Here is a 23,491-nt window from a genome sequence, read left to right as displayed (position 1 = left end):
TGGTCCATTTGCGATCCAGCGGCGCGTTCTCTGCGGTGGATTCGGGTCCGGCCAGGATTCACTAAGGCAGTTCCTCCGACGTCCACCAGGTGGCGCTGAAGTCCGCTGAAATGCACTCAAGTACACCGGTCTATTCCTGGTGAAGGTAAGTGCAAGCTCCGCGACACTTTTTGTTTTTTAAATGCGGCGGTTTTTCCGAATCCGTCAGGTTTTCGCTTGGCCACGCGCCCCGATTTCCATCGCATGCATGCCAAAATCCGATCGCGTGCGGCAAAATCCCAGGGCAATACAGGGAAAATCGGCGCAAATCGGAAATATTCGGGTAACACGTCTGGAAACCGCAAATCGGGCCCTTAGTAAATGACCCCCATTGACTTGAGTAGTATGTTGAGAAAATTGCTGACGTACCTTGTTAGCCAGGAAAAATAAAAAATCTGATGTAAATACTTTTGTGTAAAAACTAAAGGTATCATTCCTTAAGCACTTTTGTAGTTTTTACACAAAAGTATTTACATCAGATTTTTTATTGACTTGAGTATAAGCCTAGGGTGGGAACTGCTACAATTTAATAAAATGTCCAGCAGAGTGCCCTTATCAATAAAATGTCCAGCAGAGCCCCCACTCAATAATAAAATTGCCCAGCAGACCCCCCTCATCAATAAAATGGCCAGTAGAGCCCCCAGTCAATAATAAAATGCCCAGTAAGCCCCCACTCAGTAATTAAATGCCTAACAAGCCCCAACTGAGTAATAAAATGCCCAGCAAGATCACACTCAGTAGTAAAATGCTTAGCATGCCCCAGAGCCCCCTTAAAAATAATAAACCTAATACTTACCTCACTCGACCCCAGCATCCTCTTCTTCTTGCTTCTCCCTTGCAGCTCCCGGTGTCTTTCTGACAGTGCAAGTAGAGGGATGTCTATGTGCTCTGCCTACACACATGCTATGACGCGGGGGTGTTGCTGCGGCGTGACGCCATAGCATAGCACATAGATGTGTTTCTGCCCACAGTGCTTGAAAGACGTGAGGAAGACACGTGATGAAGAGGATGCCAGGGATAAGCACTGGAGGCAAGTATTAAGTTGTTCTCCATCATTTTTTTTTAATATAGATGGTAAAACACATGTTCATCAACTAAGTTCAACCAAAGAATGAGCAACTTTTTGTAAGACGTCATCTACATCTTTTTAGAGGTCATCCTCACCGCTCTTAAGGGGACTACAATGCCATTATGGGCCTCATTTGACAGATCCTATTGCCCCATAACGGGACCTTCACTTAAGTTTTTAATATTTTGAAAACAAGAACCAGCCTGCAAACTTTACATTATTTTTGTCAAAAAGCACCGAAATCCTGATGTTACACAACACTGGTGTGAAAAAAGCACAGCCCTGTGATTCTTCAAACCCATCTTTTCGTCTATTTAAATTACCTGTAACTGCAAGAAAAGAGCCCGGAGCTGGACAAGCCAGGTGGTTTCCTGATTCTGTTCTGGTTCCGGTTGTTCTAGAAGCTGTGGATCCGAATATTTTAAGCGTTCTGCCAACTGAAATTCAAAAAATATACATTAAAGTGAGAATACAATATATATATATATATATATAAGCAATAGAAAAATGGCAGCACTTCAGAGTGCTTCGGAGTGCTGGTTCATTGTATATATATATATATATATATATATATATATATATATATATATATTCGGCTCCCAAAGCCTGGAGCCTTTCTCTGGATATATATATTATATATATATAAGGCAGTTCCTTCACGAAGCTATGAATCTGTGGTCTTTGTATGACAATTGTCAGCATTACACATCATTCACTTTCTACTGTACACCAGGAAGAAAATGTTAACTCATGGTTTGACAGAATATGGGAAATGCAATTTTCAGGCTTTGGACAATCTTATTTTATTTAGAAGGTCATAAAAATAAACTGATTTCCATGTGTCCTACCGCTGGATCCCTCAGCTCTCAGATGTAATCTGAGGGGAAGCTGCTAGCAAGTGTTTGATTCCCTTCTAGCACCACAGTAGGGAGAATGAAGCATTACTGCAACATTATGTTGTAAATCAGGAGAACAGGTTTCAAAACAGATAACATTTCCTGAGTCGTGGATTAAGGGTCCTTGGACTGTAAGCTGGATGGCAACTGGGGGGCAACACATGTGGAAAAGAGACCTGATGTGAAGCATATAACAGGATTAGGACATTAGAACAAGATTGAGAGTTGTAGTTAGATGCACAGACACCAATAAGAATGCCCAAGAGCTGGAACAAGGAGTATAAACACCAAGGGCACAGGCAGGTTTTTGAACCAGGATTGTAGACAAAATGGGCAGCAACCCAAAGTACGTCTTAGATAGAACCAGGAGACACAAGGAGCAAAAAATGAGAGAGATGATCTGGCATTTGGAACTAGGAGCAGGGCCGGCGTTAGGGGGGCATAAAAGCGGGCATTTGGCCAGGGCCCCCTGTTTTGAAGGGCCCCCTACATGTGGACTTTTGCGCCTATAATACTCCCTAGTTAAATGCCCGGTTGAAGATGCTTATCATCTATCTCCTGTCTATATATCTATCCATCTACTTATCTATCTACTATAATTTGTCTATTTCATCTATATGTATCTGTTTATCTAACCATTTATCATTTATGTTTCTCCCCCTTCCCCTGCCCTGCTCATTCAGCACTTCTCCCTCCCTTTGATTGCAGTAATCTCACGTCAGCAGGGGAAGTGCTCCTCCACCGTGCAGCTATTTATTACTGACCCTGTTACCAATATACAATAGGTAGATGTCCACAGATTTAAAAAATGTCATTTGAAAGTCGAGCATACTATCAATTGTGGAAAAACCTTAAAAAATTACAACTTACATTTTTCTGCTAAAATACTGCTCATTCGAGTCTCATTCAGGTCATAAATAAGTTACGAGAATAAGGAGACTTTTGGAACTGTCCTCATTTGATGTGTCACATTTGTAAATTTTAATGTCCTTCTTACATTCATATCACGGCTTCTTTTTATAAAGTGAGCTAGGTCATTGCAAAAACATCCCAACGTATGTATAGGCTGACAACTAAACAGTTGAACCTACGGCCATCCTTCATACTCAGAATATTTTTTTGAATTTATAAAGTTCATTGCTAGAACTTCAACAAAAATATTTTCTTGCAGCGTGAATTCATTTTTCAGATTTAGTCTTTTATTCCTTGGTGATCACATTCATCATTTATAACCAGGGTTGTGCATTTGCAGAACAGAAACCTATGGTAGAAAGCAATAGGGCAGGGGCACAACAACAGGGGTAACAGCCATATGGGGCCTGCAGTGTCATGGGGCCCGACAACCAGACTTGCTACACTAACGAATGGAGGATGTGCACCATTATATACAGATTATGCTGCACACTGTACACCATAGTGGGGCTCATTTACTTACCCGGTCCTGCCGCGATCCAGCGGCGCGTTCTCAGAGGAGGATTCGGGTTCTGCTGGTATTCACTAAGGTAGTGCGCCCGATGTCCACAAAGTGTCACTGCTGCGCTGAAGTCCGTCGGAGTTCACTGAAGTTCACGATCCTATTCCTGGTGCCCCTTTTTTTTTTTTAAATTCTGCGGATTTGCCGAATCCGTCGGGTTTTCCGATGGCCACGCCCCCCATTTCCATCGCGTGAATGGTGGCGCCAATGCGCCAAAAAAAGTCGCATGCACCAAAAACCCGGGGCAATTCAGGGGAAAACGACGCAAATCGGAAAAATAGGGAAACCCGACCAAAATGCACGAATCGGACCCTTAGTAAATGACCCCCAATGTGTATATAACAGTGCACAGTACACAGCTGAGCCAGGAGCTCAGACAAGAAATGTCGTGGAAGGGGCCAATGAAAAAACATTTATAAAACTATGGAAACAGCGTTACTATCAGTATATATGATGGTAGATGTCATTTAACTTCGTGGGTGTGTTGGTGATGGGGGTTGTATCTAATGAATCCATAGGGGGTGAAGGGGGGGGGGCTGTATCTAATGAATGCATAGGGGGTGAGGGATACTTTATATAAAATAACCATGAGGGGGCTGTTTGGGATGATAAATTAGGGGATATTTTAGGGAACAGGAGACTGTTTAGGTTTCCGAATTTTTAATGCTGCCACAAGAGTTCACTGCAAAGGGGCCCCCTGAGGTTCTGTCACCAAGGGCCGCAAAAAAACCTGGTGCCGACCCAGGTGGTCAGGGTAGTGTTCATGTTGTTGTACATTGGTAATATTGGTCTTTCTATATAGTGATTCACAGTAAACTGAGTGTAATATTTACTCCTGGTTAGAAATGTAACTTGAACTACTTGGCCCCAGTGCAAAACATCTATTATTTGTATCACTATTCTCCTAATGTGGGAACGAGGCCCCTTATGTATCACTAAGACTCCTGGCTTCTGCCCCTGGTCCTTGTATAGAAGCTTCTAGGCTATGAATAATTTATGGTAAGGATGGGAAGTGGGTGGTAATATGCCTGTAAGAAAGGTGGGCTTCTAGGCCTGATCCTTACATTGCCCCTGAGAAAACCTCACATGTGTTTCACAATCTATACACTTCATCTATAATTAGGTATATGTACAGCATATTAATATTTCAGAGTATACTAGAGATCTTTTAGTGACTACAATGTATAGGGAACAAGCCGTCATCTTATTTATATAACTCCGGGAAGAAATGGAACGCGGAATTCTGAGAACAGATGACAATGTACGTCTACACTTAAAAGACAAGTCAGGAGGCAGCGGTGGCAGGTCCTTCTTCATACCGCGCTCTTGGTGTTCAATGCTCTACGTAAATCCAAAGCACAGACCATTTACCCACAACCTTGCTGCGTTCTCTTTACATCATTACCATAACATGATGGGCAATGAACGTTTAGGCCATTTCCGTGTCATTTGCATGACTTTAGCTCTGAAACAATGCGAGATTCTGCCCTCCGCAGCAAATGTAATAATAACGCAATGCGCGCAGGTTTAAAGGCATGAAGAGAAATACACCCCGGAGACCCGGAGCTATCATTTACCATTTTTAAGCAAAAAAATAAAAAATAAAAAATTGCCGGTTCTTCTGCTTGAAGCGTTAAACACATTTCACTGCAGGCTATTCAGAGCGGAGAAGTCATTAATGATTAATGTTTATTCCCAGAAGTTTTATGTCAACAGGGAAATGGCAGGTTTCCTGCTAAAATGTGCGCGCGGCTTCTCTCTGAAATAATGTTTAGCTTAAAACGCGTTGGGCTGGGGAGGAAAACAGATGGGACGTTTTGTATGGTTCACTCCCATTGACAGCAGTGGAAATAAAGACGGAAAACTGCCGTGTCAGCTGTTCTGCTCGTATGGAGTAAGGGCTATAATCTCCTGAGCCATACTGCCTGCGCCTGGATATCTGAGGACGTGTGCGAAGGCTTAAGTCACCTTGATTAACTCCGATATCAACACCAAAGATCCCGTGCTGGAGAGGAGGATGGAGGAGGCGATGCACTCACAGTAATGCAGGGCTACAGATGTCAGACCGTAATCCACTAGCCGCGTGGCATATAGGAACTTGTACATCTATAAGGGGGAGAAGAAAAATAAAAATCATTGAAGGGAAATCCACTGCTTAAGTAATAGTCTCCGTACACCTTCATGTCTGCAGCCCCCGGTTGGGACAGCAATGGATTCAAGTTCTGTCAGTTCTGCTCCAAATGGCAAAGCAGGGAGTCTATTTTTACTCTTCTATAAGAGGGCATTCACGTGGCCGTTATGGAGGCCGTGATCTGGTCACATGATTTGAGACCCTCTATGGCACCCGATGACGGTGTGGTGAGCACACGGGGTGTCACTGCACTGCCAACGAGTCCGCCTATGGTGGGAGAAGGGGTGAAGAGCTCTCACTTCTCCCACCTCCTCCTCCTGGACTTGTGCTCCAGTCCAGTCCATGGCCTCCTTCTTTTTTAAATTAACTTTTATTGTGATACTAAGGAGCCTGAAGGGCTGTGGGGGGGGGGAGGGTGTTACTAGAGCTCCTATGTTCTGTAGTTTACACTGCACATTTACTTACCCGCTCCAGTCGTGATCCAGCGGCGCGTTCTCCAACAAAGATTCGGGTCTGCCGGGATTCACTAAGGTTCGTGCGCCCGATATCCAGCATGTGTTGCTGCTGCGCCGAGGTTCGCCGGAGTACACCATCTTCGCCCCGATGCATGTAATTGCTGATCTTGCGACACAAATTATTTTTAAAATTCTGCGGTTTTTCCGAATCCGTCGGGTTGTCCGACGGCCACGCCCCCCGATTTCTGTCACGTGAAAGCCAAAATCCGATTGCGTGCGCCAAAATCCCGGGGCAATTCAGGGCAAATCGGAAATCGGCGGGAAACCCAACGAAAGTGCGCGATTCGGACCCTTAGTAAATGTGCCCCATAGAGAATGCATCACTTTCTTCCAAGTCATTTTTTTCAAATCTAATTTCCCGATTGTAGGATCTCTCTTATTCTATTTACTTTCTGTGATAAACAAAAAATATTTGGCTAGGAAATTTACTTGTATTAGTCTTATTTAAAAATACATGTGTCTACAGTAAGCTCATCAGCGCCCCCTAGTGATAGATACAAACACACAAAAAATTATTGCTTCAAAATCATCTTTAGTTAAAATGTTCAAATCTTTCTTGAGAATTGAAGTCGTCCAATTCTGAGATATACAGGCGGTCCCCTACTTAAGGACACCCGACTTACAGACAACCCATAGTTACAGACAGACCCCTCTGACCTCTGGTGAAGCTTTCTGAATGCTTTACTATAGTCCCAGGCTGCAATGATCAGCTGTAAGGTGTCTGTAATGAAGCTTTATTGATAATCCTTGGTCCCATTACAGCAAAAATGTTTAAACTCCAATTGTCATTGGGGCCATAAAAATTTTTGTCTGGATCTACAATTTTAAAATATACAGTTTCGACTTACATACAAATTCAACTTAAGAACAAACCTCCGGACCCTATCTTGTACGTAACCCGGGGACTGCCTGTATATTTTGGAGAGCGATAGAGAGATACACGGGCACATCCTTTCTGTTTTACTGCAACTATTTTCCTTTTTTTTATTTTTGAGGATTAAGCTGGAAAAACTCAAAAATATACTACTCAAAATTGTGTTTGTAGCCTTTCTAATGGACGAGGAAATATTGTCCTGGCATTCCCATAGCACAGATTTGGTGTTTCCATTAAGTTTTTTCTGCCAAAATAAGTTTGGGATAGAAAAAGAGAAAAGTACATGCTTAATAGCTTTGATTTGTTCCAATATAACTTTTGTATAGTTTTTATAGCTTTGTATTTCTGTAATGTAACTTTTGTGTTTGTTATAGTTTTGTATTTCTGTAATGTAACTTTTGTTTTTTTTATAGTTTTGTATTTCTGTAATGTAACTTTTATGTTTTTTTATAGTTTTGTATTTCTGTAATGTAACTTTTGTGTTTGTTATAGTTTTGTATTTCTGTAATGTAACTTTTGTGTTTGTTATAGTTTTGTATTTCTGTAATGTAACTTTTGTGTTTGTTATAGTTTTGTATTTCTGTAATGTAACTTTTGTGTTTGTTATAGTTTTGTATTTCTGTAATGTAACTTGATGCCTTTTCTGTATGGAAAATTTGTAATTGGTTCCACTGGTGCCAAAATGTCATCTGGATAGAGGAAAACATTAATAGTAAAGAAAATGCAGAAAACTAACACGGTGAAAGTAAATTCCCACATAGAGAGGCAGAAGGAGCTTCTGGAAGATGGGAATTCACTTTCCATGATAAGGACAGGAGCTTTTGTGAAATCTTTTACATTATACAAATGAACCAGAAAAATAGGTGAGTGACCCTCACCTGATGTCATAGAAGTCACAGGTCACAGGTAAAAAGCAGAACTGAAAGCGAGGTAAGGATAGAGAAAAATACAGCAAATGCATTGGGGGAGATTCATTGTGGCTTTTCCCCGTCCCCGCCAGTTTCTGGCATTTTACGACCTGCAATCCAGTACTGCGGTCATGTCAGGGCAGAGACTGGGCGCGGAGCAGAGTGGGGTCCGGAGTGTGAACGCCCGGCCCGTCACATTTACTGTAGTCTCCACCAGAGAACTGGCAAAGACTATAGCAAAAGTTTCTGCCAGTTCCCATCCAGTGGTGGCGTTTGCGCTCATATTATCTAACAGGCCAGAGCCACTTAATGAATAGGGGCATATGAGCTCCGGCTGAGGGAAGAGCGGCGTTCTTAACACAAGTCGTAATGAATTCCCCCCATTGTACTGGTAGAAAGAGGCAGGAAGAAGAACATGACAAGTGGACAGAAGTATAGTATATGTATGATAGATAGTAGTACAGGTAGAGGACAGTATAGTATATGTATGGTAGATAGCAGTACAGGTAGAGGGCAGTATAGTATATGTATGGTAGATAGCAGTACAGGTAGAGGGCAGTATAGTATATGTATGGTAGATAGCAGTACAGGTAGAGGGCAGTATAGTATATGTATGGTAGCTAGCATAACAGATAGAGGTCAATATAGTATATGTATGGTATATAGAAGTCCAGGTAGAGGGCAGTATGGTATATGTATGGTAGATAGCAGTACAGGTAGAGGGCAATTTAGTATATGGATGGTAGATAGAAGTAGAGGTAGAGGGCAGAAGAGTAAATGGATGGCAGATAGCAATACAGGTAGAGGGCAATATAGTATATGCATGGTATATAGCAGTACAGGTAGAGGGCAGTATAGTATATGTATGGTAGATAGCAGTACAGGTAGAGGGCAGTATAGTATATGGGCAGTATAGTATATGTATGGTAGATAGCAATACAGGTAGAGGGCAATATAGTATATGCATGGTATATAGCAGTACAGGTAGAGGGCAGTATGGTATATGTATGGTATATAACAGTACAGGTAGAGGATAGTATAGTATATGGATGGCAGATAGTAGTGCAGGTAGAGGGCAGTATAGTATATGGATGGCAGATAGTAGTGCAGGTAGAGGGCAGTATGGTATATGTATGGTAGATAGAAGTAGAGGTAGAGGGCAGAAGAGTAAATGGATGGCAGATAGCAGTACAGGTAGAGGGCAGTATAGTATATGCATGGTATATAGCAGTACAGGTAGAGGGCAGTATGGTATATTTATGGTAGATAGCAGTACAGGTAGAGGGCAGTATAGTAAATGGATGGCAGATAGTAGTGCAGGTAGAGGGAAGTATAGTATATGTATGGTATATAGCAGTATAGGTAGTGGGCAGTATAGTATATGTATGGTAGATAGCAGTACAGGTAGAGGACAGTATAGTATATGGATGGTATATAGCAGTACAGGTAGAAGGCAATATAGTATATGTATGGTAGATAGTAGTGCAGGTAGAGGGCAGTATAGTATATGTATGGTAGATAGTAGTGCAGGTAGAGGGCAGTATAGTATATGTATGGTAGATAGTAGTGCAGTATAGTATATGTATGGTAGATAGCAGTACAGGTAGAGGGCAGTATAGTATATGGATGGTATATAGCAGTACAGGTAGAAGGCAATATAGTATATGTATGGTAGATAGTAGTGCAGGTAGAGGGCAGTATAGTATATGTATGGTAGATAGTAGTGCAGGTAGAGGGCAGTATAGTATATGTATGGTAGATAGTAGTGCAGTATAGTATATGTATGGTAGATAGCAGTACAGGTAGAGGGCAGTATAGTATATGGATGGCAGATAGTAGTGCAGTATAGTATATGTATGGTAGATAGCAGTACAGGTAGAGGGCAGTATAGTATATGGGCAGTATAGTATATGTATGGTATATAGCATTACAGGTAGAAGGCAGTATAGTGTATGTATGGTAGATAGCAGTACAGGTAGAGGGCAGTATAGTATATGGATGGTATATGGCAGTATGGGTAGAGGGCAGTACAGTATATGGATGGTAGATAGTAGTACAGGTAGAGGGCAGTATAGTATATGTATGGTAGATAGCAGTACAGGTAGAGGGCAGTATAGTATATGGATGGTATATGGCAGTATGGGTAGAGGGCAGTATAGTATATGTATGGTAGATAGCAGTACAGGTAGAGGGAAGTATAGTATATGTATGGTAGATAGCAGTACAGGTAGAGGGCAGTATAGTATATGTATGGTGAGATAGACAGCTATACACCACACGTATGGTACTGTAGATCAGTGCACCGAGGTTCCATGGACCCAGGAGAATATTGACATAAAATGTTTTGCTTCCCCCCAATATGATGATTCCTGTAGTGTACACGATACCAGTGAGATGCCTCTGTCGCTCTTCCAGCCTGTGTCATGCAATTCCTATATCTCTGTAAATCTGGGAATATCGTAATTTGAAGCTTGGAGTAATTTGCAGGACGCCTGTTTTTGGCTCTCCATTTGATCAGATGATATATTGTTCAGATCTTTCTGCCAATTATCATCTTTAATTAGATTAAACCAGAGTTCCACAAGAACCGAATGACCAGCATGAAAATCCTTACACCCATAGGACATAACTGAAACTGCTACACAAAATAGGTAAAATACATCTAAAATATGAATATCTGTACCCCGCTGCCATAGGGAAGATGTTACCGCTAGATGAACAGGTATCCAGACTCGTCCTTGTAGGCGAAAAAGCATATGAGGAATAAGTTAAACCATATACAACAAATCTTTAACTCTTCATCTACTGTATAGAGAGGATGTGACACAAGGTGCAGGCAGGGAATAGACAATGTAGAGACTCAGAAATGACCTGATACTTGTTCCAAGGGTCACGTATGGAGAACACACATGATAAAAACCAGGTCTTCAAGGGTTATAATGATAATGGATACCTGGAACGAGGGAATAAAATGATTGATTTTCCCCAAACTTTGGCAATATTCCAGAATTTCAGTGAGCTGGATGTTTGCCGTGCTGGCAAACTTCTTAAACGTCTGGCTGAAAGAGAGCAGCAAACGATAGTTATCACACGGAGGTAGAAAGGGGACAGACAATGAATCGGACACAAAGAAACCGGAGCAGAAAATAAATAAGAACCTTCAGAAAATAGAAATATGACATAAAGATCCTGTAATAATCCTTCAATGAGAAGAGATCTACAGAAAGACATTGCCCTCCAGTGGTAAAACCCATGTGCACGGCCTGAATACACTTCATCAATTCCTCATCCAAAAAAAAATAAATCTTTACATTGTTTCAATGATTGGAATCAATTCCATCATAATTTGGAGCCGCGCCTCTTATAACAATCCCCTCCCTTTGTTCCCAGTTTCTTGCATATCAAATTATAGAAAACAGCCGTTTGAACCATTTTTGGATGAAATCAATGGGAAATTTTATCTGAAAGCAACCCAAAATGTCATTTTGGTGTTTATAGAATGTGATCCAAACCAGACCATGATCTATAACAGGGTATTATGTCCCCCTAGACCAGTGATGGCAAACCTTTTGGAGACCGAGTGCCCAAACTACAACAAAGATCTCCTTATTTATCCCAAAGTGCCAACACAGAAATTTAATTTGTGATTTATACTCCTTTCTCTGTCACAGGTTTCATTGACACCAATAAAGCAGAAAATAGTCCCAGGTAGAGCTGTCACTTTAAAATAGCTCTGTGCACAGCAAGTCCTGGACTGTCTGGGACTGTAGGAAGAACCTGGAGTCATCTCTGGTGATGGCCTGAGTGCCCACAGAAAGGGCTCCGAGTGCCACCTCTGACACCAGTGCCATAGGTTAGCCATCACTGCCATAGAGTCTGATAGAGCAGACACCGGACTGTAGGGATCGTTCCAAAAAGGGTCTCGGATCGTATCTACACTTATATCTGAGACGCACAACATTATCTTAATTATTGTGTGTGATTAATTATTGCGCTGACTAAGCAATTTTACATGCCAGTGAAGTTCACATCATAGGGTCAATGTGAATACAATGGATGTGGATGGGAAGAAAGAGATTTATTTAATGCAGAAAATGAATTTATATGTATAAAAGACTTTAATAATGATTAAATAAAATTTACCATCGAAATGAAGCATAATAAACCCCTGGTCTTCCCTTCCCCCTGCTCCCTTGGCACTTCCCCCGACACTCTGCCTGCCGGCTCACACAAAGGAATGGCAGAAGTGCTACTGCACAGGGTAACAGCCCATGAAGCTACAGAACAGAGGGGACCTAGTAACGCTCATTAGAATAATTGTAAAAGTTTATTTCTTTTTTTTACTATCTCTCTGATATCTGTATCCATTAATATGATATATGAGGGGTACTTACTCATAGCTCCTGGCACCGTGACTGTGGTAATGTTCTTATATTTGCTATCCATGGACCTTCCTTCTAAAATCAACTTGTGCTATTGAGTCTGAAGGGCTATTGGGGATGTTACCAGAGCCCCTCCATGTTGAAGTTTCATAGCTTGTTAGAGGTCATTTACATGGCTGTACTGGGGGCAGTGATATGGGTACATGATTTGTGACGAGATCACAGCTCCCCATAGACCTCTATGGCTGTAGTCGGGCAGCCGTGCCATAAATCTGCCAAAGTATAGGACATGTCCTATACTTTGCAGCACAGCCACCCGACCTGGTCCTGGTGCGGTGACGCACCATGTGCTCACCGGACCGTGACCAGGAGCCATAGAGGTCTGGCTATGGACGGAAGAGGGGAGAAGAGCTCTCCAACCTCCTCCTCTAAGCCATGATCCGGCCCAGACGAGGATACGGCTGTGAGAATGAGGGCTTACAATGAGCAGAACATGCCTCATCCAATCCCTACTCTCTCCCTCCTCCCTCCATCAGTGTAATTTACCAGCAGGAAGTACAGGGGAAGGGGAGACCTGCTCATTGTAACAGAATGTGAAGCTATAGCACTGCGGGGGTCTGGAAAAAAATTTCTTCTGGCTCATTAGCATAATTATAAAAGTTGATTTTAGAAGAAAAGATGCCATGGGTAACAAATATAAGAAAGTTACCCCAGTCACGTTGCTTGGATCTATGAGTAAGTGCCCCTGGATTTATCTATGCTTGATTTTGAAGGTAGATGTCCTTTAAAGGGGTTGTGCAGGGTCACAGATCAGACCGCAATGAACAATTGATACTAGCAGAATGTACAGATAAGGAGGCTGTTAGCTTTATACAATCTGCAGTGTTTGTGTAGCGACTTAGAGCTCAGGTTCCATTCATTAGACGTTATCCAGGAAAGGAAATCGGTTTTTGAGCTCCCAAATATCCCTTTAAGTATGTGAATAGACAGACAAAAGTCTAGGTAATATGAACTTTTATTGTGTGCAGAACTTTACAGCTAGGGACTTACTTTTGATTACTTCCCAGCAGAACGAGACGGTCTGGTTTCTCCGAGATCTTGCCAAGGAAGATGCCAGCTGTCAGATAGCAGCAGTGTCCTGCCTCTGTAAGACCCCTAAGAACTGACGAGACAAACGATAAGAAGTGGTGAGCTCAACTGTAAAGTTTTCCTAGCTTTTTTATTTACTACCGAAAGTAGAAGGAGCTCAAGTTTTTAAGTTGATTTACCTTAAAGAACATCTACCACCTGGATGATATACTGTATGCAAATGAGCCTGAGGGGCTCCAGGCTCCATTAACACCTATGGAGCCTGAGGGGTTCCCGGCTCCATAGGTGTTAATGGAGCCTGGTGCCCCTCAGGCTCATTTGCATACAGTCCTTCACCCTGGTGGTAGATGCCCTTTAAACATCATTAAGCTAACATATAGAATAATCTATATAAAAAGGAACCAGGTTAAGAACTGATACTGATTTGCAACCTGAAATTCCACAATTAACAGAGCTCCTGTCCTTCACTGCCTGATGCTCTAAGGCCATTAAAACTAAAAACAGCATAGAGAAAGGCAAAATCTTTTAAAGGGGTTGCCACAGAGTTATAAAAAAATTGCGATTTGGCCAGGGGGTCTGTACTTGCCTCCTCGGTCCCGCCCGTGGTCTCTCCGCCCGCCCAGACAGCCTCTGGACATCCGTCCCCTGTCCCAGCGCTGTATCTACCGTATTTGCGGTGGGCGGCTAAGTATCAACTGCCCTTTTTTTTTTTTTTTTTTTGGTGGATATCCAAAAAACAGATGACACTAGCAATACACACAATTCTACTTAGCACCCACACTGCAGTGACACGGGAGAAATACTGTTGACAAGCATCCTAAGGCTACATTCACACTGCCGTTGCCCACCCGTACCGTAGCGGGCAACGGCAGTGCCTGGGGAGAGGAGGAGGAGGTGAGCGCAGCTCACCCCCGCCCCTCTCCATAGAGATACATGTCACACGGTGCCGTATTACGGGAAAAGATAGGACAGGTCCTATCTTTTTCCCGGGTACGGAGCGGTACGGTGCCGCACATGTGCGGCACCGTACCGCTCCCGTAGGGCGCCGTGCGCCCATTGCCGTCTATGGAGGACTTATATCGGCCGTATATACGTCCTCCATACGGTAGTGTGAATGTAGCCTAAAAACCAGCCAATAGAGTTGTTTTTTTTTAGCTGTTGAAAGGAGCATCGCATACAGGAGGCCCAAGTCCTGTAAGTGCTACGGGTCCTATGAGAAGCCCAAACCGATATTGGAGAATGGTCAAGTCACCCATCAAGACTAAGATCTCTACACCCTAGTGGGCCTGTAAATGTTCTCCCACGTCTTTTAGATCTCTACTGGAAGCTCTTATCATCTTTGTTATCATATAGAACCTGACAAGGTCCCTGTCATGCTTGCAAACAATATTCAACATCCTATAAAAACTATTGTTTCTACAGACGCAGCGTACAAAAAGCGACCATTTATATAAAAAATACCACCATCTGACAAACATTGTGGGGCACATTTACTTACCCGGCCCATTCGCGATCCAGCGGCGCGTTCTCTGCACAGGATTCGGGTCCGGCTGGGATTTAAGATGGTAGTTCCTCCGCCGTCCACCAGGTGGCGCTGCAGCGCCGAAAATAATCTTAACGCCCCGGAATGCACCATCCCATAGAAGGTGAAGGTGAGCGCTCCCCAAGCGACATATTTTCGGATTTTAAATGCGGCGGTTTTTCCGAATACGTCGGGTTTTCGTTCGGCCACGCCCCCCCGATTTCTGTCGCGTGCATGCCGGCCCCGATGCGCCACAATCCGATCGCGTGCGCCAAAAACCCGGGGCAATTCATGTACGAGCGGCGCAAATCGGAAATATTCGGGTAACACGTCGGGAAAACGCGAATCGGGCCCTTAGTAAATGACCCCCTGTATCTACAGAAAACTGCCTGATTCTCCACATATCTGAATCATCCTGCGCCGATGCTCCTTATTCTGCACTGATCAATCACTCTTGATTCTAAAATATTCTTCAGAGAAGCAGAGATGAAGGTGAGATGAGTGTCAGCTAACTGAGAGATCCGGTTACAGCTTCAGGGGTGGGAAGGGGAGAGAGGGACAACATCTGCAAAGAGTTTGTATGTTCTCTCTGTGTTTGTGTGGGTTTCCTCCGGGTCCTCCAGTTTCCTCCCACACTCCAAAAACATACTGGTAGGTTGATAAGAGTGTGAGCCGGGTCCTCCAGTTTCCTCCCACACTCCAAAAACATACTGGTAGGTTGATTAGATTGTGAGCCCCATTGGGGACAGAGACTGATTTGGCAAACTCTGTGCAGCGCTGCATAATCTGTGTGCGCTATATAAATAAAGGAATTATTAAGACATAAGAATAGATGCTGTTGCTTTTAGTATGTGTTATGTTATTATACCATGGTGCTATATTTAAAGCTACACTGCTGTACAATGTATGTTAGGAGGATCTCCTCTCCATATATATTACATATAGGAACTTGTATATTTGTGATTGCAGCTCTGGAGTATAACACCAAAAGCCCCTGCCAGCACAACCATTGTAGTTGTTTCTTCCAAATTGCTTTGAAATGTTCAAAAAGAAGGTACACCCAACCTACCATTACCATGCCACTTCCAATATAGGCAGTCCCCGGGTTACATACAAGATAGGGTCTTTAGGTTTGTTCTTAAGTTGAATTTGTATGTAAGTCGGAACTGTATACTTTATCATTGTAGCCCCAGCCAAAATTTTTTTGGTCTCAGTGACAATTGGATTTTAAAAATGTTGGGTTGTCATAAGAACGAGGATTTACCATAAAGCTTCATTACAGACACCTCTGATAACTGTTACAGCTGTTTATTGTAGTCTAAAGCTAAAGTACAATAAATTACCAACATCCAGAGGTCCGTTTGTAACTAGGGGTCGTATTTAAGTCAGGTGTTCTTAAGTAGGGGACCGCCTGTACAATGCTCTCCCGTCTCCTGGCCTTCAGAGATGACATCCTAACATGTAGAGATGACAGCTACAGGCAATATCTGGCTGCACTGGTGACCGGTCAATGCCAATAAGGTCTCTACTATAGCTCCTTAAAGCCGAGGATAAAAAGTGATGTGGGGGACTAACAGCATATGTGTAACTAGAGGACTAGCAGCCATAGCAGCTACTATGGGGCCCACAGTGTCAGGGGGCCTCAGCATCTGGAGTATTAGGTGTGTATACGATTGATGTGTGTGCGTGTATAAATTGTATGTCTGTATATGGTGATGTGCATATACTCTATATGTGCCTATGTGATGTGTATATGGTGCTAAGTATGTATGATTATGTTGTATGTGTGTATATACTCTATATGTGCATATGTGATGTGTATATGGTACTAAGTATGTATGATTATGTTGTATGTGTGTATATGGTGTGTCTATATGCTGTATGTATATAACTATATACAGGTGTCTATATAGGAGTATATAAATGTGTGTGGTGCCTCACATGTGTGATTATACAAATAAGTATAAAAATAGGGAAAGGGCGCCCCAATTAGAAGTCTGCTATGGGGCCCTGTTGCTCCTTGTGAAGGGAAGAGAACAAATTATGACAAATTTATAAAAAAATGACTACATAGATGGACAACCTCTTTAACATTGCAATTGATCATAGACAATCCCTTTGAGATACAATTGATATGTCTGGGGACATATTAATAATAATTCCTTTATTTATATAGCGCACACAGATTACGCAGGGCTACACAGAGTTCGCCAAATCAGTCTCTGTCCCCAAAGGGGCTCACAATCTCATCAACCTACCAGTATGTTTTGGAGTGTGGGAGGAAACTGGAGGACCCGGAGGAAACCCACACAAACACGGAGAGAACATACAAACTCTTTGCAGAAGTTGACCTGGGCGGGACTTGTACCCAGGTCCCCAGCGCTGCAAGGCTGTAGTGCTAACCACTGAGCCACTGTGGACCTAATACAAATATTATTGATCCTAAAGAATAACCCGATCCGTCAATAACTTGTTGACATACATTTACCACCTTATCTAAACGACTGCCGATTTACGTTATCCAGGCAGGGAACGCTAGGAAAATTTATCTTAGCTGTTTTACATAAAAGTTTAGACCTCAAAGAAGAGCGCCAGGACAGAACTCTTGCAAATTACCCGCAAACAGATGCAAATTGATTCATAGATTAGATCAAAAGTGCAGCTAATGTATTTTGGTCCAAAATGTAGTCATGTAAATGCGTTTTCCTGTGTTATATACTTTTTTTCCCCCCTTCTAGATGTGATCTGAAAGCCAATTAATACTGTAAGGAAAGAATCCAAGCAGGTAGCGCCACGTCCCCATCTGACCTATAGACAATGCATATTCAACGCTGACGCACCGCAGCCGGGCTACCTACCGTACACAAACATCCTATATATACATCCTAATTATTCTCCGGGGAAATTTAGTTATTTTTCCAGGGGTCAGAATCCTGTCTGCAGCAGTTTTGATGTACATTTTCTACTCACAAGGGAGGACAGTAAAAATAATAAAACTTTTAAAAAGGTCAGAGTTTAACCCATTAGCATGAAGACTCGTGTTTTGGGTTTTTTTTGCATCACAGAGAAAGGATATTTCAATGACATTAGCGATTTAATCAATGTGTCAAAGCGCAGCCACCTTAAAAGAACTAATTCATTTTAGGAATTGTCAAAAATAGAAACCCCCCCCCCCCCAAATTAAAAATAAATAAATGGTACAAAACCAAAACATTCATCTACGTCTTACAGTCCGTTCAGCAGATAAAGAACAAAAGAAGCAATAGCGCCACTCTTGTTCATTGGTTGATTCTGGTATTACAATAAAAGGAGTTTCGTGGGTATACTATGGATTACACATATACAAAGCCCTCAATGTCAGATTGGCGCAAGTCCGACACCCCTAAAGATCAGTTGTCCTCAGAAACTGAATAACAGAGAAAAGGAAGATGAAAGCGCCATTCACTGAATTGTGGTCAAACCAAGTTACTGCAGCGTAGCTTCGATTTATTTGATTGCAAGGTAAACTGCAGTGACTCAGCTTGGCCTCTATATAGAGGATGGAGCAGTCAGGTCAAGTATTCAGACAATAGGGGGTTATTTATCACAACCATACGCATTGTGCGCCAGTTGTGAAACTCTTTACCAGTGTACGATGTGCCAGATATATTTAAGTACCTTTGCAATTATTCAGTGTTTTATGAAGAATACATGGTTGGCTCATGGTCATATTGTCTGAACACCCACTTTGATCAGAAGTACAGACATCAGAAGGCCCATATTCCATACGTTGTGTGATATACACATGGCTCCTTTTTGTCTACTATCCATTTGGCATCATACTCTATTGCCAACATGCATTGTGAATGTGTGTAGCAAATACAAACAGTAACCAAAGTGTTATATGCAACAACCCTGCCAATGCACAGGGTAGGTAGTTGGTGCGAATAGCACCCTCTCCATGTTAGGAGCTGCCTAGGGAGACTGATTACCTCGCTAGGAGATCTCCAAAAGTGGGGAACTTCGTAACTGCAGCTGGAACCGCTGCTTGGGAGGGCAAGAGTTAACATATGGATTGTCTGTAGCCAATGATATGATGTGTTCTTACTGTAAAGCAAGCTGGAAGCTGATTGGAGAGTGCTGCCACATCATTAGGGGAGTATAAAACCCCTCGTGGGCGAGAGCACATGATCAGAGTCAGTCAGACTCAGTGAGTCAGCCATGCCAGACTTAGTCCTCGGTCAGTCAGGCCAGGTCTTCAGTCGAAGCAGAAGCAGAGAAGAGTTCAGCATCTGCCTGTGCTGCACAGGACAGTGTCACACTACCAGGAAGCAGAGGTATCTCAGGCCAGCTGCCGGACACCTTGGGCAAGTCAGGAGACTAAGCCCTGGAGCAGTGGCGTAACTAGGAGTGGCTGGGCCCCATAGCAGATTTCTGCATGGGGCCCCCTTCCGCTTTAAAAGATATATGCAGATTTATACACACATATAAAGTTCTACACTCATACATTCACTTTTCTATACTTGTATCCACATACATACATTTATACACTTATACGCACACATTTATGTACTCATATATACATTTATACACTAATACATTGAGTATATACAAACTCATACAGGACACATACAGTTTAGACACATCAATACTTATAGTATGTATATGTATACTTATGCATACAGTATAAACACACCATGTACATACATACTGGGGGTCATTTACTAAGGGCCCGATTCGCGTTTTCCCGACGTGTTACCCGAATATTTCCAAATTGCGCTGATTGTACCTGAATTGCCCCGGGATTTTGGCGCACGCGATCGGATTGTGGCGCATCGGCGCTGGCATGCACGCGACGGAAATCGGGGGGTGTGGCCGAACGAAAACCCGACGTATTCGGAAAAACTGCCGCATTTAATAACCGAAAATGTGTCGCTTGGGAAGCGCTTACCTTCATCTGGCCGAGCTCGGTGCATTCCGGCACGTTCCGATGCTTTTCAGCGCAGCAGCGCCACCTGGTCCGCTCCACCTGGACGGCGGAGGAACTACCTTCATAAATCCCGTCCGGACCCGAATCCTGTTCAGAGAACGCGCCGCTGGATCGCGAATGGGCCGGGTAAGTAAATCTGCCCCACTGCGTTTACATACAGTACATACAGCATTTACACACATTCATTTAGTATATATAGCATATACACACACGTATAGCATGTACACACACATACAGCAAACACATACATTCACATACATACAGTACATGCAGCAGCATATACAAAAACACACATCATTATATGTGTGTATATATATAAGTATATATACACACACACACTCACACAAGCATATATATATGCACACACAAGCATATATATATATATACACACACACACACACATAAGCATATATATGCACACACACATAAGCATATATATATGCACACACACACAAGCATATATATATGTACTCAAGTGCGATGGGCGGGTGGGCGGCAGACAAGTGAGGTGGGCAGGCGGCGAGTGAGGTGGGCGGGCGGTCGGACAGCAAGTAAGGTGGGCGGGCGGACGGCATGTGAGGTGGGTGTGCGGACGTCAAGTAAGGTGGGCGGACAGCAAGTGAGGTGGGCGGACGGACAGCAAGTGTGGTGAGTGGGGGGGGGCGGGTGGCTGGCAAGTGTGGTGGGCGGGCAGTTCAGTGGGCGGTTCGTTGTGCGGGCGGCTCTGAGGGAAGTTCAGTGTTGCTGGCGTGTGGGAGGCTCAGCTGTTTGGGAGGCAGTAGGCGGGTTAGGCACATGCAGCTGTGCGTCCCCGGGCCCCCTAACCTCACGGGCCCCGTAGCAACCGCTACGGCTGCTACAGCGTTAGTTATGCCAATGCCCTGGAGCAGAGGTCCACTGTCCGGACTCGGCTCCATCTTTACCAGCCCAGCCTGAAGCTACCACCAGGCTGTGAGAAACCTTTCCTGTGGCCACTTATCTCTTACCAGCTTTCCAGCCTGCTGAACCTGATGTTGATGTTAGGCCATTGCCTTCTGCTCAAGTTCCAAAGAACCGTCCATACAAATACAATAAAAATACATCCATACAATACATCCATACATACAATACTATATACAGACATACAGCATATACTGTACACACACATACATTATATACACATCACACACACAGTCTGTATAAGGGCTTGTTTACTATTTGTATTTTCTATACTCGCCCTTGTTATCCTCCACTTACACTGCTACTGTATGCCTACCATAGGTTACAGGTTTGTGCTGGTGGGTCGGGCATGTGCAACATAAAAAATATATACACTAACCCCCCTCCCCCTATGCACATAATAATACTGCTATTTATGTGCATAGGGGGAGGGGGGTTAGTGTATATACTTTTTATGTTGCATTGTCAGTCTACTTTGTATTGTGTGACTTCTGAAATAAAGAGAATCATTTATTTTATTTCTGACGTGTCTTCTCATGGTGGGTTATTCCAATATCTTATATTCCATTGTGTATATTTTGATGATGCATTTAAGTAAGGGGGCACCATAAAATTGGGGAACCTATACCCACTGAAAAGTTTTTCTAGTGTGAGTTTTATTTCCAAAATGTCAAACCACTAGCAACAGGTAGTAATCCTCAGTATAGTGCCTTGGTAGCGAGACCCCTTACAGATGCCCAACTAGAATGTCCTCCTATGACTGCAGAGCTACTCATGGGTGACCAATAGTGTTGAGTGGACCCGAAGGTTTGGGTTTGTGCCTAACTCGCAAATCTCGACACACACCCGATTTACACACTTTGTGGTTTGGGTCCGCTCAACTCAGACCTTTGTGGGGGCCAGGTTCACCACAATTTCCTCCTCTGGTTAACACCCACAATAGATGCTTTTATCGGGAGTGACAACCCTCCCCAAATGCAGCGCTGCTCAAACAGTTATCATCTGCGATCAGTTCTGAATTTTAGGTACGCCCTAACCCAAATTTCTATGAGTCCACTCATCACTTATGACCATATTTTTCCTCCAGGTCACAAGTAGACAGACAGCGCAAATACGGTACATTGTAGTAAGTTCCCCATACTCAACTTTCTCAACTATTCTGTAAATTTAAAGGGGTAGAAGAAAAAAAGGCGAATCTACGAATTTCTGTGAAACAACTGCAGAATTGTAGCTTATCCTGAGATGTGTGTCTTCAATTATCATCCACTGAACTCACTGCAAAAAAGAAAATCCTCACTAACTTCAGGACATAGGAGTTTTCCCTGACATCTTTAAAGCTCACAAACCAACCCTACACCACCTAATAGCATGTTCTCGAGAGATGTATCTTTTGATATTTTCTGTTCTCGTGAAAGAAGACTTGCCAAAATAGCTCTTACAGGTAAATTTTAATAGACTGTCTTGAAACTCTCTGATAACTCTCGTGAACTTGAAGTCCTCCCAGAAGATTTAAAAACACCTTATGTGTACAACAATTCTCCAAAATCTACACAGGGAATGGCACAGATATAACTTAATCAACCCTACCGAAACCTTTAGACCAAGGAACTTTGATCCCCCTGCAGTAAAGACTCTCAAAGAGAGGGTCATTTATAAAGAAGAGAAAGAAAAACCAAAAATGATGCCTCATGCATACAGAAGAGGTTGTACCATGCTCTGCTGGTGCCACATGGAGCTATTCTACCCCAGGGGCAATGGGTTTGCAATGTTGCTAATGAAGATAAGGATGCATTTTGCACTTACAGAACCTAATCTCACGGGTCAGAATTTTTTCTCCAGATACAGTACATACAGTATCTAATAGAAAAAGTCTCCATATGCCTCCGTATGGAATTGGTGGCTTATAGACAGTGTTAAATGTGTGGTCTTTAGTTAATAACAACATGTTTAAAGTATTAATGGGGGGATTTCACTACCGCCACCAACTCAAACTCTTTACATCCTTTTATTCTGATTGTGGAGGTGGTGGAATTTGTTTTTATCAAATTTACAGCATTGAAGGAACCACCCACTTGAAAAAGCTTTGAAATACATTGGGGCTCATTGACTAAATGCAGTTAGCCTGTGAAGTGTGCAGGGGGCGCCTGTTCTTTATTAATCTGGCACTCACTGCACTGCCCTGACAAGAGTGTACCACTTTTTTTTTGGTGCGCCTGCAACACTATGGGGCTTATTTACTAAGGGTCCGAACGCCGCACTTTAGTCAGGTTTCCTAAATATTTCCGATTTGCACCGAATTGCCCCGGGATTTTGGCGCACGTGATCGGATTGTGGTGCGTCGGCACCGGCTATCACGCGACGCAACGTGGCCATCGGACAACCCGACGGATTAAGAAAAAAAACGGAATTTAAAAAAAAATTGTGTCGCAAGATCAGCACTTACATGCACCAGGACGAAGAAGATGAACTCCGGCGGACCTCGGTGCAGCAGCGACACATGCTGGATATTGGGCGCACGCTCTTAGTGAATTCCCGGCAGACCCGAATCCTCGTCGGACAACGCGCCGCGGGATCGGGACTGGACCGGGTAAGTAAATGAGCCCCTATAAATACCTTTGAAAGCAGTTTGCACTAAAAAGAACATGCAAAGTCTGACAGAAAACTGGAGCATGGCTCTTAGTAAA

The 23,491-nt window shown here is 43.1% G+C and overlaps 1 protein-coding gene across 7 annotated transcripts in view; it reads right to left on the bottom strand.

Moving 5' to 3' along the window:
• Nucleotides 1-23,491, bottom strand: part of SEC16B (SEC16 homolog B, endoplasmic reticulum export factor) — a 168,622-nt gene that overhangs the window by 75,540 nt on the left and 69,591 nt on the right. For all 7 annotated transcript variants that reach the window (XM_072127404.1, XM_072127410.1, XM_072127407.1 and 4 more), the window contains 4 exons: nt 13,339-13,450; nt 10,860-10,965; nt 5,447-5,584; nt 1,432-1,545 (listed from right to left, as the gene is read on the bottom strand). In XM_072127404.1, the coding sequence (XP_071983505.1) occupies nt 1,432-1,545; nt 5,447-5,584; nt 10,860-10,965; nt 13,339-13,450 (470 nt within the window). The remainder of the gene's footprint in view (nt 1-1,431; nt 1,546-5,446; nt 5,585-10,859; nt 10,966-13,338; nt 13,451-23,491) is intronic.

The sequence above is a fragment of the Engystomops pustulosus genome, chromosome 10 (assembly GCF_040894005.1).
Source record: "Engystomops pustulosus chromosome 10, aEngPut4.maternal, whole genome shotgun sequence".
NCBI classification, from domain to species: Eukaryota; Metazoa; Chordata; class Amphibia; order Anura; family Leptodactylidae; genus Engystomops; species Engystomops pustulosus.
The sequence above is the reverse complement of the archived record's forward strand: the minus strand, read 5'-3'. Positions and strand labels throughout refer to the sequence as shown.